This window comes from Protopterus annectens, chromosome 4.part1 (genome assembly GCF_019279795.1).
Source record: "Protopterus annectens isolate FY-2018-M chromosome 4.part1, PAN1.0, whole genome shotgun sequence".
Classification (NCBI taxonomy): Eukaryota; Metazoa; Chordata; order Ceratodontiformes; family Protopteridae; genus Protopterus; species Protopterus annectens.
The window spans coordinates 115646104-115659268 of NC_056734.1; the positions used below are offsets into that span (position 1 = coordinate 115646104).

The 13165-nt window shown below is 42.6% G+C and overlaps 1 protein-coding gene across 2 annotated transcripts in view; it reads left to right on the forward strand.

Annotated features, from left to right (window-relative positions):
• DZIP1L (DAZ interacting zinc finger protein 1 like) overlaps positions 1-13165 on the forward strand; it is a 1070134-nt gene that overhangs the window by 83825 nt on the left and 973144 nt on the right. For both annotated transcript variants that reach the window (XM_044070018.1, XM_044070019.1), the window contains exon 2: positions 2586-3161. In XM_044070018.1, the coding sequence (XP_043925953.1) occupies positions 2637-3161 (525 nt within the window). In that variant the 5' untranslated portion in view covers positions 2586-2636. The remainder of the gene's footprint in view (positions 1-2585; positions 3162-13165) is intronic.

Sequence of the window (13165 nt, forward strand, 5' to 3'; positions counted from 1 at the left end):
GCTTTTTTTGGCAGCCACTATAATTTGACACAGCAAGGCCTTACCATGTCTAGGCAATTCTAATTCTGCATTATAGTTCAGAAAAATCATCTCCCTCATCACACTAATCTGCCCACCCAGCATCTCTGACAGTGCATCCCGCAGGGAATCCTTAAAGTCCGCCAACTCACCGCACTCCAAGAAAATATGTTCTAAATTACCTCTTTCTTCCCCGTCACACCTCCAACATTTGTTGTCTACCTGAGGAAAAATTTTCTCGAGTCCACTAGGGGTATAAAAATATCTATGCAAACATTTCCAAGCAAAAATCCTAAATCTTCTAGATTTTATTATTTTTAACCACTGTCATCTCGCAGCAAGTTGTTGAACCTGACTTAGACAAACCTCTGGAAATAACTTGTGTAGAAATAGAGTTGCTATCTACTCCTTTATGTTGTTGTTGTTCTTTCGGCTTTTCCCAGTTAGGGGTCGCCACAGCAGAACTCTGGTCTGCTAATGATTGGCAGTAGATTTTTACGGTGTCAAGGTGCCAGCTCGACGCCCAACCTTCAACGAAGGCAAGCCCATTTACGCATGTCTTTCGAATGCCACTCGACCGCAGGGAGGACATGTAGACTCCACACAGAAGGCGCTCCAGTCGAGAATCGAACGGGAGAACTTCCTGCTGTAAGGCGACAATGCTACCGCTGCACCACTGTAGCTAGTGGGTGAGTGAATGGGGGGAGTGCAGGACGTCCTAGACCTAACTTTAAAATAGTATTTTCACATTCCTTTTATGTGCTGAAATTTTCTTTCGCTGAAGCTACTAAACTTCCTTACTCAAGAAGTCTGAATGCTGCAAGTCTCATAGGGCAGAAAAATATATTTGTTTAGCAAAGTAATTCACTGATGTCAATGGACTATTTTTTGAAGAAGCACACCAGTGTCATCTATCCATAATTTTACATAACGTCCATGCCATACCTCTCAACTGTCCCTGATTTTTTTCTCTTACATTTTTCATGTCCATTTTAAATCATGAATGATTACACTCAGTCAGCAATGTCAGACATTCAAGTTTCATACTTTTTCCTTCAGAAAATGATTTGTGAGACAAAACCTGTTCCACTAACATTTTAGTAAATTAGAATAATATTTAAAGAGTGCCCCTGGTGTCTAGTGTCCCTCACATATAACAGGCTTTGCCTGGGGGAGTTGACCGGTATGGCATCCACCCCCACCCCCACCCCCACACACACACACACACACACACATTCAGACAACACACATATAGTCACAAGCAGTTCCTCACAGACGTTCACACATCACCCCCACCTATTAAATCACACTCACAGATACACTCACCTACTCTTAACATTACCATAGCTAACCCCCTTGCAGCAACCATTCAGGTAGACACATACACACACATTCATATCCTTTATATTTATTCCAAATTGTCTGAACATTTATCCAGTACTGTTGAAATCAGCATGCTTACTTAGGTTTTCTGTTTGTTACAGCTGCCTCTTTGCAACTTTTTTTGTGCAAGCATAGCTTAAGTGTAATGTAAACATGTGGAAAACTTAAAAAAAAATGTTTGAGTCATGAAAACTTGCAAAACAAAAGGAAAAAAGACCTGCAGGCTCTTGCATTGATGAAGTAGTATGCTTGTTTGCATCACCAGTTGTGCGTGTGTGTGTGTGTGGGGAGGGGGTGGAGCAGGTGGGAAGGGAATGCATTAAGAGATATGACTTTGGACAGTTTTCCCTCATCCAAAAATGCCAACCATATGTAGAGAAGAAGGTTTTGAAATCCATTTCTTCTGCAGGTGGGTTTAGAGTGGAGATGCATGCTGGAGTGGTGGGTTATGAGTACACATTTCCTTTAGATTACATAAATATTAAAAATGCGCTTGGATTTGTGTCCAGGAAGTCCTGCATATCTGATTGTGCTAAGTTATTAATGTATTTAGCAAGGATATATGTAACTTTGGTGGAAAAATGGATTGGGGACACACTACTGTAAGCAATCTGAATTTCTAGTCAGAACAGGTAAAATTTTACAAAGGCCTTTTGGAGGATTACAACTCGGGTTTGTCTGCTCCCTTACGGACATGTCTGTTTTTATACCTTTTACCTGCCATACACCTGAGATACCTGAACAGATGTAATGTTGCCATATACCAAATAGCAGTTTGACTGATGGTGGAAATTATAGGTGATTTACATCGATTTTTCATAGATAAGTAAAAGAGAACACTTTTGATTGTTTTTGCAGATGGGGTTTCTTTTGGTGCCAGTCAGGGGTTTTGTGTACTAATGTTCTTATTTTTTTTTTGAGACTGTAATATATTTTTATCGCAGATCATACGGCTCTAATTTTCTAGGAAAACAAAATCACAGTAAAGCTGAGAAACATTACTATAGCAGGCCTAGTTGGACTTGCTTTGGCATTCGTATTTTGAAGTTTGTGTGATATCTATGTCAAAAGTTGCATCAGTTGTAATTTATTGCTGAAATGTATTTTGGGTCTTAATATATGATCTTTTGTTTTTAATATAGTAGACATTACATCGAAGTGTAATTTCTTGCCTTTATTTTTAGTCTTTGTACAGGAATTTTTATAGTCCTTTCCAGCTTTCTACAAGATATACGATGCCTGCTGGGCCGATGGTAACACCTCAAGCACAGTATCCTTTAAATGGTGGTACATTTGGGACCATGTCAGTCATTACCAGTGGAATTCCAGCATTTAAGTTCCAGCCACGGACCAGTACTGTTGACTGGAGGCGATTTAATGCTATTGATGTGGATCGTGTGATCAGAGAGCTCGATGTATCAATTTTACAGGAGAACATTTCAAATGTTATCTTCTGCAGTTTAGACACTGAGCGATGTCCTTCTTGTCATAACCCCCTTGATCCTGTGTTTTTGAAGATTGTGAAGTTGGCTCAGCTGACAACCGAGTACTTACTACACTGTCAGGAGTATCTGACCACCAATCTGCAACTGCTGGAGGAACGCCTGCAGGCTGCCTTACTGGAACATGAGCAGACAAAGCAAGAAATGGCTAAACAAATGGAAGAACTCAAGTTGGTGAAGGAAGAGTGCCGGAGACGCAAGAAGATGATCACAACTCAGCAGCTTCTCATTCAGGCCAGCTCTAACAACTACCATAAGGTAGGCAACGCTTAGCATATTCATTGCAGTTTTATCCATTGTAAGAACCCTTCTTTTTTCCCTCCTGGCTTTTTGAAGCCCTCCTCCTTCTTCTTCTGACCTCTTTGTGGTGGTGTACATTTTTGTTCTTCTGCCTTCTGGTTAACCCTTTTTTAATTTTGCTTGTATGTCTGCACTGTCCTCATGCTATCATGAGACTAGGGCAGCGAAAGTTTTGTGGTGTTGCCATTATCCTGTTAGCCATGTCCATGATTTTATTTATTTTTATGCCTTACATTTGCATTTCTGCCAGGATAATATGGAGTCTGTATGACATGATCTGTAGTATTGTCAAGTTACCACTGAGGGCACAGTGCTCAATATCTGAGGTTAAACCTTTGTCTGTACTAGGGGATGTTCCTGTGTCAGTGTACCCCGCACCTTCCAACTGTAGAAGAAATGGCCATTGGCCACTCCTCCAGTGTACCTTATCCCCTTTCTTAATTTTCTGGATGCACATCTGCTACTTGAATCAATAATACTACCATTTCAGTCTGGCACATTTGCTCAAGCATGTCTTTTGCTAGCAGCAATGTCTATAATTTCAGCATTTTGCACTTAAACAAGGGCACATTTTTCTGCCTGTCACGTTTTTATATATTTCTTAGCCATTTGTGGCATCTCCTAGTTCTAGTTGTCACAGTTATGTCACACGCAACTTTGTGAACTAGTGCAGTCTGTGTTACACACCCTCAGGTGTTTTAAATCCCTCTTGGGAATGAAATCTACCAGTCACTGGTACAAAGAAATAGTACTGTAATGCTCTTGTCAAAAAAAAAATATTTTGTGATTTGATTCACCTGGATCAATGTTTTTAAACTGAATTTTAAAGAAGTAGTTCATTAAAAAACAGATTAATTTCTATAACTCTCCATTCATGTATATTAACCTGGACTGCTCAAATATATCTTTGTTTTTTTATTGGGTTTCAGATCTGTCGTTCAGCAGAAATAGTGTGTTGACCATACCAACTAGCAGGTTAACACTAACTCCACATTTATGAGGGTGGGAGGTATTTATGAGTGAAGCTTGATGCCTTCTGGGAAGATGTTATGCCATCTGTATCTCCTTTTGCTGAGCAGTTATTATTATAATAAGTAATCAATTTAATCAGCTGTACAGTTGGGCCACTGAGCTTTTATGTGATTTTACCAAGGAAGGAAAACTCGGTTATAGATAAGCAAAGCCATTAATTAGAAACTGGTCCCAATCTGACCACATACATTTGCTATATTTGCTTTTGTCCCCGTTTCTCAGAATGATTCTACAAAAAAGACAGGCATTTTTGACCTATAGTAAAAACCTCTTTTCTGCCGTAGATCTTCAGCTTTACCAGTATAACAGCTAATATTTTCTCTTTTTGAATCTGTTGAATTGGATGGAATGTGAGTTGTGCCACAGAAATCCATTTCTGGCAGCATTAATCCTCGTCACTGACAATTTCAGAAATGCAGAATCTGATTTGCTAATAGCCAGCATAATTTTTCTTATGAACAGGTGAATGCTTTGTTTTGATAATATATATTGTTAAAACCACATCCATTCAGAACAATAAAATGCATTTAGTAAAATTGTATGTATAGTGTGGAGTATGGAATATCATTGTTGAAACACTGAGAAATGTAGGTAGTTTCCCCATTTTTAAAAAAGCAAAATGGGTTGTTGAGCATTTGAATAACACATGGCTAGCACACGTGTCCTTAAACAACTGCCATTGTGATAAATGACATACTGAGATGTCCTCAGACTTTTTTACATCAAATTATATTGTCTTTTTCATATTTTTTGTGCGACTGTTCTTTCTGTTTTGCACATAATTGAATGCTTATTTGTGTACTCCAGCTAAATCTGTTAGTTCACTACCCTTTCCTCTACGTGTGAACACCACTGTCTTAGACTAGCCAAAGCCAACTGGCTGCCGGGTCTGCAACAAGCCAATCTCCTCCTTGGCTTCCAACTTTAATGGCTCAGTGAAGAAAACTCCTGCCCTTGTCTTTCTTCAAGCTTACTTAGACAGCCTCCATCATTTAACCTTAGACCTCATGGCTACACAGGGCCTCTCTTGCAAGCACCTAAAACCATACTTCAGTGCTCTAACCACATCTTTACACCCTTGAACCCAAATTCTGGAAGGATCTGCCCTCAAATATTAAAAGACCTCTGTAACTACTCCTACTTTTAGGCACACTTAAGGAACATCTCACAACACAAGCTGCTTTTAACCTAGTCTCCCTAATCTCCAACACATACTGCCTATTGTTTTCACTGTAGTGTCCCTTCTCTAACCCCTAAAACGTTGCTACTTTAACTGATGTGAAAATTGTACATAGTGGTTTCTCTTGACAACCTTCCTAAATCATTTTCTATTTTACTGTATAAACTATTCTTATTTTTTCCACTTAATGTGTGTTTACATTCTGGGCTGAGATTGAAATTGTTTTAATGGGATCAATGCTGTATCCCAGTTAACAAGTTGTATTTATAAATAAATACACGCACACAGACATACATACATAGATGCATACATACATTAATACTTCCTGCATCTCCACAGCTTCTTATAACTGGAATTATTTATTTTGCAGTATGTCTGTTATTTCTACTTCTTGATTACAAGTCCACTCTGGGTGGTTAGTTAAAGTAAGCAGGGATCAAAATGTGTATACCAAACAGTTGATGTAGCAGGAATTTATGAGGGGTTAGAGGCGTCAGTTTAGAAATTTGCAAACACATAGAATGAATATCATGACCTGATATGCTTAGAGTTCTATAGTATGAGTTAAATTGATCAAGAAATGGTAATCTCCCAGTGAAGTACCTCGCGGGTGGTACTGCGCAGCTTTGGGCGTGTCCAAATTGATTGGCACATTTGAGTGACAGTGAGCGCGGAGCTCAGACCTAAAGATCTAGTCTAGTTATGTCATTTGTCTGTATGCCTGTGAGACAATACTCTCAAACGCGACCTAAAGATCTAGTCCAGTTATAGACACACAAGCACAGTCTGCGCTGTAATAAAAGATGTACAAACACAAGAGGGTGCTAAATTAAACACAAATAACGTGGTTAATAACTTTAAACTGACATGTACAGAGCCACACTCATACTCTGAACTCTTTCCTCTAAAGGCACGTCAAAGCTACAAGCCATGAATGAAATAGCTTAAAAGCCAACGTTCGCTTGCTAGTAGAATATTTGCATTACTAAATACTTGTCATGGACATAACTGGGCTTCCCCTTTTCACAGAAATGTTTTGAAAAATCATTTGAAAACAGAATGTTTCAAACGTTCCCTGTGGGTCGTCATTTGTCAAATTACTTACGATGTTCAGTGCTGAAAAGTTGTCTCGGTTAGACACAGTAACTTAACTGTAGTTAAAATTCAGAACATAAAATGCCTTCGAGATAAATAAAAAGTAAGGTTATATCTGCCTCTTTCTGTCCTCTAGAACTTATGCGTCTGCTGCTCCTTTTCTTTAGGGTGGCATTTAGTTTATGCGCTGTTTATCTAACACACCACATCTTCTGATTATATAAAGTTTGATATTAGCATTGGTCCCCGTTTGTTCCCTTTGTTTTAATGCCTTAGAAGCAATACTTACGCAGCCATTTAATACCCTGCTTTAGTTAAGGTACTCGGGGACCTGGGCTTCATCCTGGACAATTTGTGCCCTTTATTACTCACATAATTTCATGTATCGCATCCTCTGAGAAATAAAACTCATGGCAAAGGGTCTAAAACCGGAGCGCTTTCTTATTTTTTCAACTGTATATTTTACAGACACATAACTGTAATGTTGTAATGAAATGTGACAGCAGACAGCTGTCAGGGTTACTAGGAGGCGGGCTTTGCTACTGTGTTTGTCGACAATTACATGACATTGTGAGTCTAGGAGGCATATCCGGGGCGGGCTTTGCTACTGCGCATCCTGTGAGGTACTTCACTGGGAGATTACCCAAGAAATTACCTAGATTTCTGCAAAAGTAAAAGTTAAAAATCTGTAACAAGTGTTGATTTATGTACGAGTTATGGGCAAGAGCATGGACATTTTTTTTTTCACACTTGCCTATTTAATACAAGTCAGAAGTGTTTCTAAAGACTTATAAAAAGTGAGAAGGTATATCCAGTGGGAGGTGGAATATCTTTGCCTCCTGAATGCATCCCAGCAGAATGGGTCTGTAATGGAGTGGATGGACTATACGTCAATCACCCTGATGATGTGTTTAATTACATCAGAGAAGTGGCAGCACACTTTAATACATTCTTGTCTGTTAGGTTGAGAATGAGGTGTCATTTTTTGTAGAATCGGTACTGTTCTGTCATGTGCTGTAAGCGGATAGAGAGAGGTCCCACTGTATATGCTTTACAGTTACTGACCAAAGATGAATGTAACTTTGCCCATATTAACAGAGAAGCCCTTAGACTTGTCTGGAGTGTTTTAAAAAAAAAGTCAGTACTTGCACCCAAAAGAATATTATGTTAGTTATGGATCACCAAGCCACTGCTAGGAGTTCTGGTCTGGGGAAGTAAAGAAATTGAATGAGTTTCTATACAGAAAATGTTGGTGTGTGTGTGTGTGTGTGTGTGTGTGTGTGTGTGTGTGTGTGTGTGTGTGTGTGTGTGTGTGTGTTATGAAAGAACAACAATGGCAGGTCTAGCCACCTGGCAATGTGAACATTAGATGATTAGACTCTAGATGATTGTGACCCTTGAGGTGACCTCCCAGATCTCATTTGCAGAAATGGGGGAAAAAGGAGTTGTGGGTGGGTGGGTGGATGGATGAATGTTGATTATACAAGGAGAAACCAGGAATCCCACAGTGCCGTCACACACATGTGAAGTCAGGCTGTGAAAGGAGTCTTGAAGTGATAACATATTATATCCTTCATTTTCTTATAGACAAGAGCAGCAGCACTGGTAGATCCAGACAAGCAGCATTCCAGACGTCTGCATACCGTTCATGAGTCACTTAGGATGATAACAATGGGATGATAACAATAACAATGGGATGATAACAATAAAGACCCTTACCTGAAGTGTCATTTGGTGGCCTAACACTGGTAAGGAGATTGAAGACATTGCTGAAAGGTGACTGATTATTGAATGGTCCAAAATGTTGCCACAAGTACCCTGTGTGCCTGAAAATGTCAGTTAGTATTGCAAGCTGTTCTTTTTGAATTTACAGGTCTCATTTTAGACTCTGTGAGATGCTAGATGGAGTGAATGCATGCTTAGTGGCTTGAAGTCATTCATATGGCATCCACAACATATGAAAAGAATAAAAAAGCATTGAGAACAATATTTGCAAGAAATGGTTTACCTTAAAAAATTCTTAATGGTAGTGGTCCACATTTCAAACATCAGTGAATAAAAGTGGCTTTAAACGCTGTAGGTCTACCCTTCATCACCCTACCACAGGTGGACTGGCTAAAATATTTTTATAAACCTTTATGAAAGGCTTTTAAAGCTATGAGCATGAATCAGAAGTCTGTGCAACACAAGATAATTTTCTTTCACTTAACCACGGTGTCATGCATATAACAATGAACACCATGACAGTCATGTTTGTTCTCTCAAAACATCTTTGCTTATGTCATAAGTGAATTTAATAGTCATATATTTACATAAATGAAAACAAACCATATTGAAATAGTCTTATTTGCAAGTATTATACATCACAGACCATACTGACATAATTTTATTTGCAAACATTATGCATCATTTATAATTTACCCGATCATTGCTAGCCAAACATTACATGGCTCATTCAAATCCTGCCTTTGTTTAAATCTTAATGTTAAGTTGTCTATCTCACCTTCATTCTTGCTGGTTGGGTTCGTAGCCGATCCTCGGCTCTGACTCAGCCATCTTCAAAAGCTCGAGAGCTACTTACTGGCTTGAGGCCACCCTATATCCCATGACGCCTGGCGCTAGATACCCAGATCTCATTTGCTGCTTCTGCTGTGAGGTTGTTCTACTGGCTCAGGTTGTATAAAACTTTATTATTATCGTTTTTCTTGTCATAAAAACTGTTAGTTTTAGTGTAGAATTGGTCGTTTAGATAAAACATTTGTATTGTAGCTAATCTATTATAGTCCCGCGGTGGTGGTGCTGCGGTAGCGTTGTCGCCTCACAGTAAGACGCTGTCCGGTTCGATTCTCAGCTAGAGTGTCTTCTGCATGGAGACATGCATGAATGTCATTGAAGGTTGTGTGTCAGGGCTGGTAACTTGGCACGTAAAAATCAAATACCAATCATTAGCGGACCGGAGTTCCGCTGTGGTGACCCCTAACTGGGAAAAGCTGAAAGGCACACAAAATTGTAGCTAATCTATTCCTGAATCCTTGTCACTTCTCCTCAGAAACTCGTTTTAGAGAGTCCCCCCCCCCCACTTTCTCTTCCATTACCTTACCTCAGAAAGGTTTTCCGTTTAAGTTAGAGGATAACCTTTTCTCTCTATCTCTTTCCTTAACAAAAAAAAAAAATTCTTTTATTATCACTGTTAGCTAGTTTAGTGATAGCTAACTATAGTTTTGGTTGTAGTAGTGCAGATATAACCTTGCTTGTAATTTTGGTTGTGGTAACTGTAGTGTGTATTTTTTGTGGTTAGTTACCTTAACCTTTCTGTGTGTGTTTCTTTGTTCCTTGGTTTTCTTTCAGGATGTCCAAGGATCCTAAGCCATCCGGATTCAAGAAGTGTGACTCATGCTGTCAGAAGATGTCTCTGACAGACGGTCAAACTTCTTGTGTTTATTGTCTGGGTGCCGTGCACCTGCAGGACTCTTGCTCGATTTGCCATGCATTCAGTCCAAGAGTCCTGCAGGAGCGCAAAAACAAGTTGATCCTGAGGGGTTTGCTTAAGCCCCAAGATTCACCGGCTAAGGCTCAGCCTGTGAAATCTTCCAGGCCACCTAAACCTTCGTCTCCCAGTTCGGAGCTGTCGTTGGGTGAACCTATACCATCCGTCTCAGCTCTGGCTAGAACCGATGTTCCTCCCTCCCAGTCGGCTCCGACACGTTCCTCGGAGCCGTCTGAGAGTCGAAAAAGATCCAGGTCTCCTTCTCTGGAGTCGAAACGTTCGGCTCCGAGATCACCTCTGCTCCAGTCAGAGCGTAGTCATCGCTCATCCCACTCTTCTCGGTCCTCAAGACTTTCAGACCATGACTTGGAAAGAGTGGTCAGTAGGCTGTTAAAATCACAGGCCCTAGCCAAAATGTTGTCCAGCCCCCCTCATCAGGTGTCGGCTCCGTCCACGTCTGTAGATATTCCTCCTCCGACTCATCCTTTGAGCTCGGAGCCAGAGTTCGTTGGGGTTCGAGTCGTGGAACCGTCAGCTCTGATGCCTTCTCCTTCGGTTCCGTCGTCGGCTCCGATCCCTTCCATGGTACCGTCCCTGGAGGGATCTGGGCACCGGGACTCCCTCGTCGGCTCTGGCGAGTGACATCGGACCCTTGTCCGACCCCGCTCTCCCCCTCGGGGCTTCGGCTCAGGTGAGCTCGGCTCCCAAATCTGCCTTGGAGCCATCCCCCTCGGTGCGGAGAGGGATTCTGGTTTCTTCGGAACTGGAGCCCTCTCTGCATCCGGGCAGGGACGCCTTCAAGGTGATGAGTGTACTGGCCCCTGAGTCAGTCCCATGATCGACCCCATCAGCTCCTCCCCCTATGGTGCCTGTGTCAGCCTCTGCCCCTCTTCCAGATCCCAAGCGTGGGGATCCAGAGCTCCAGGACACCCCTTTGGGTGTATCTTCCTCTTCTGAGGCCTCCCCTGATCATTCAGAGGAGCTACCTCGTAAGAGGAAATGCAAGAGGAAACATGTTGACTCCCCTGAGTCTGTCACATCAGATACCGACTTAGAGGATTCGGAAGGGTCCCCAAGATCCCCCTCTGAAGATGTCTCCTTCTCAGACAGCCTTGAGATGCTTAGGCAGAGGGGGAACTGGACTGCCCTAAGCCCTTCCGAGGATGAGTCGGTATTCCTGGACGCGTTTGGACCCCGACCTTCCACCTTCTGGGTGTCTCTGCCTTTCGACCCACTGATGTCTGTGGTGGCTCGGAAGGCGTGGTCAGCTCCAGACACAGTGGAACCGACCCCCAGAAGACCTGCAAAATTCATAACTGCACCACAGGACAAACAGGTTTTGACAAAAGGTGTCCCCATTGATGCCATGGTGGTAGCGGCGACCACAAAGAAGGAGTTGGCAGAAACTTCTTCATCTGTCCATCCCCCTAACAAGGAGTCCAGGACGATGGACAGATATGGGAAGCGGATGTTCTCTTCAGCGACCTTTTCCATGAAGTCCCTGAATTATTTGTGCCACTTTACCTGTCTTCAAAGGGATCTCCTTAAAGAGCTTGGAGATACCCCCCCCCAAGATCCATCAGCTGAGGGGGCCCAGGCTAAGGCAGCCTCCCAGCTGGTGACTCTTAATTCAGTGGTAAACTCCTCCATGAGGCTCATTTCGTATGCAGCCAATGGTGCGAGTAGAGCCGCAGGCACAGGCGTTGCCCTAAGAAGACTCGCTTGGATGCGGCTATGTAACTTTCCGGGACCTTTCAGAGCGCCTTTCACCAACACCCCCTTTGATGGTTCCTCTCTCTTTGGATCACAGGTGAAGGACACCCTTATCAGGTGTGAGCAGGAAGGCAAGACTCTCTCTGCCGTAGGAGTCCATTTTTCCACTCCTTCCAGACCATATCCCAAGGGTCAGAAGAGTGTAAGATGTGGTTCCGGAAATGCCAGGGAGCCTTGCCGGACACAAGTGGTGAGTTCCCATCCAGGGGCAGAGGAGGGAACAATAATAGACGCCACCCTCATGGCAGAGGGGGTCTGCAAAATCAGGGCAGCAGAGAATCCTTCTCTGAAAAGCCCTTCCAGCATCCTGAAGGGCTTCCCGGCTGCCCACCTCTGGAGGCAGTCGGGAATCTTCCCCCAAGAGCCTGGCAAGACATAACACAAGACAAATGGGTACAGTCTGTTATATCCGGAGGCTACAGAATTCCCTTTGTTCACACCCCCTTAAGATTAAACAAGTCCCTTCCAGACGTTCCACCCAATCTAAGGGACCAAGCAGTTCAAGAAGTCTCAAAACTGCTAAGAAAAAGGGCCATCCAGCAAGTCCCAGCAGACCAACAAGGATCCAGAATTTACTCAAGGTTCTTTTTGGTACCAAAAAAGACAGGGGACTGGAGACTCATTCCACTCATTCTGGATCTCAGCAGACTGAACAGGTCTGTACAAAGAACGAAGTTTCGGATGGTCACGCTACAGTCCATTTTACCCTTCCTGGGTCAGGACAATTGGATGTGCTCTATAGGTCTTCAGGATGCGTATTACCACATCAAAATGGACAGCCGCTCCAGAAGATTCCTTCGCTTCTGGCTGGGAGCCAGCCATTATCAGTTCAGAGCTCTGCCCTTTGGTCTCACCACAGCCCCCAGGGTCTTCACCAAATGTATGGCAGTAGTTACTGCTCACCTGAGACGGCAAGGATTCCAGGTGTTTACATATCTAGACGACTGGCTCCTCACTGCTACCACCAGGCATTACCTTCTGAGAGCCAGAGACTGCACTATCGAGACTTGCTCCAGGCTAGGTATCACAATAAATTTCGAAAAGTCTGCATTGTCGCCCTGTCAATCTATCACCTTTATAGGCGCAAATTTAAATACCAAAGACATGTCAGCGAGCCTTCCACCAGACAGGGTATTAGTGATTCGCCAACGTGAAGGTTTTATTAGCATACAAAAGAATTCAAGCCAGGTTTGTCCTCCAAACTCTGGGTCTCATGGCAGCAGCGATCATACTTGTCCCTCTAGCTCATTTTCACATGAGGATTCTCCAGTGGCTTCTTTTCACCCAATGGTCCTTCCAGCAGCTTCCCATGTCTTACATGATTATGATCACAGAAGCATGCAAGAAGCACCTTGCGTGGTGGATGGTCTCCACATCAGTGTCCCATGGCAGGCC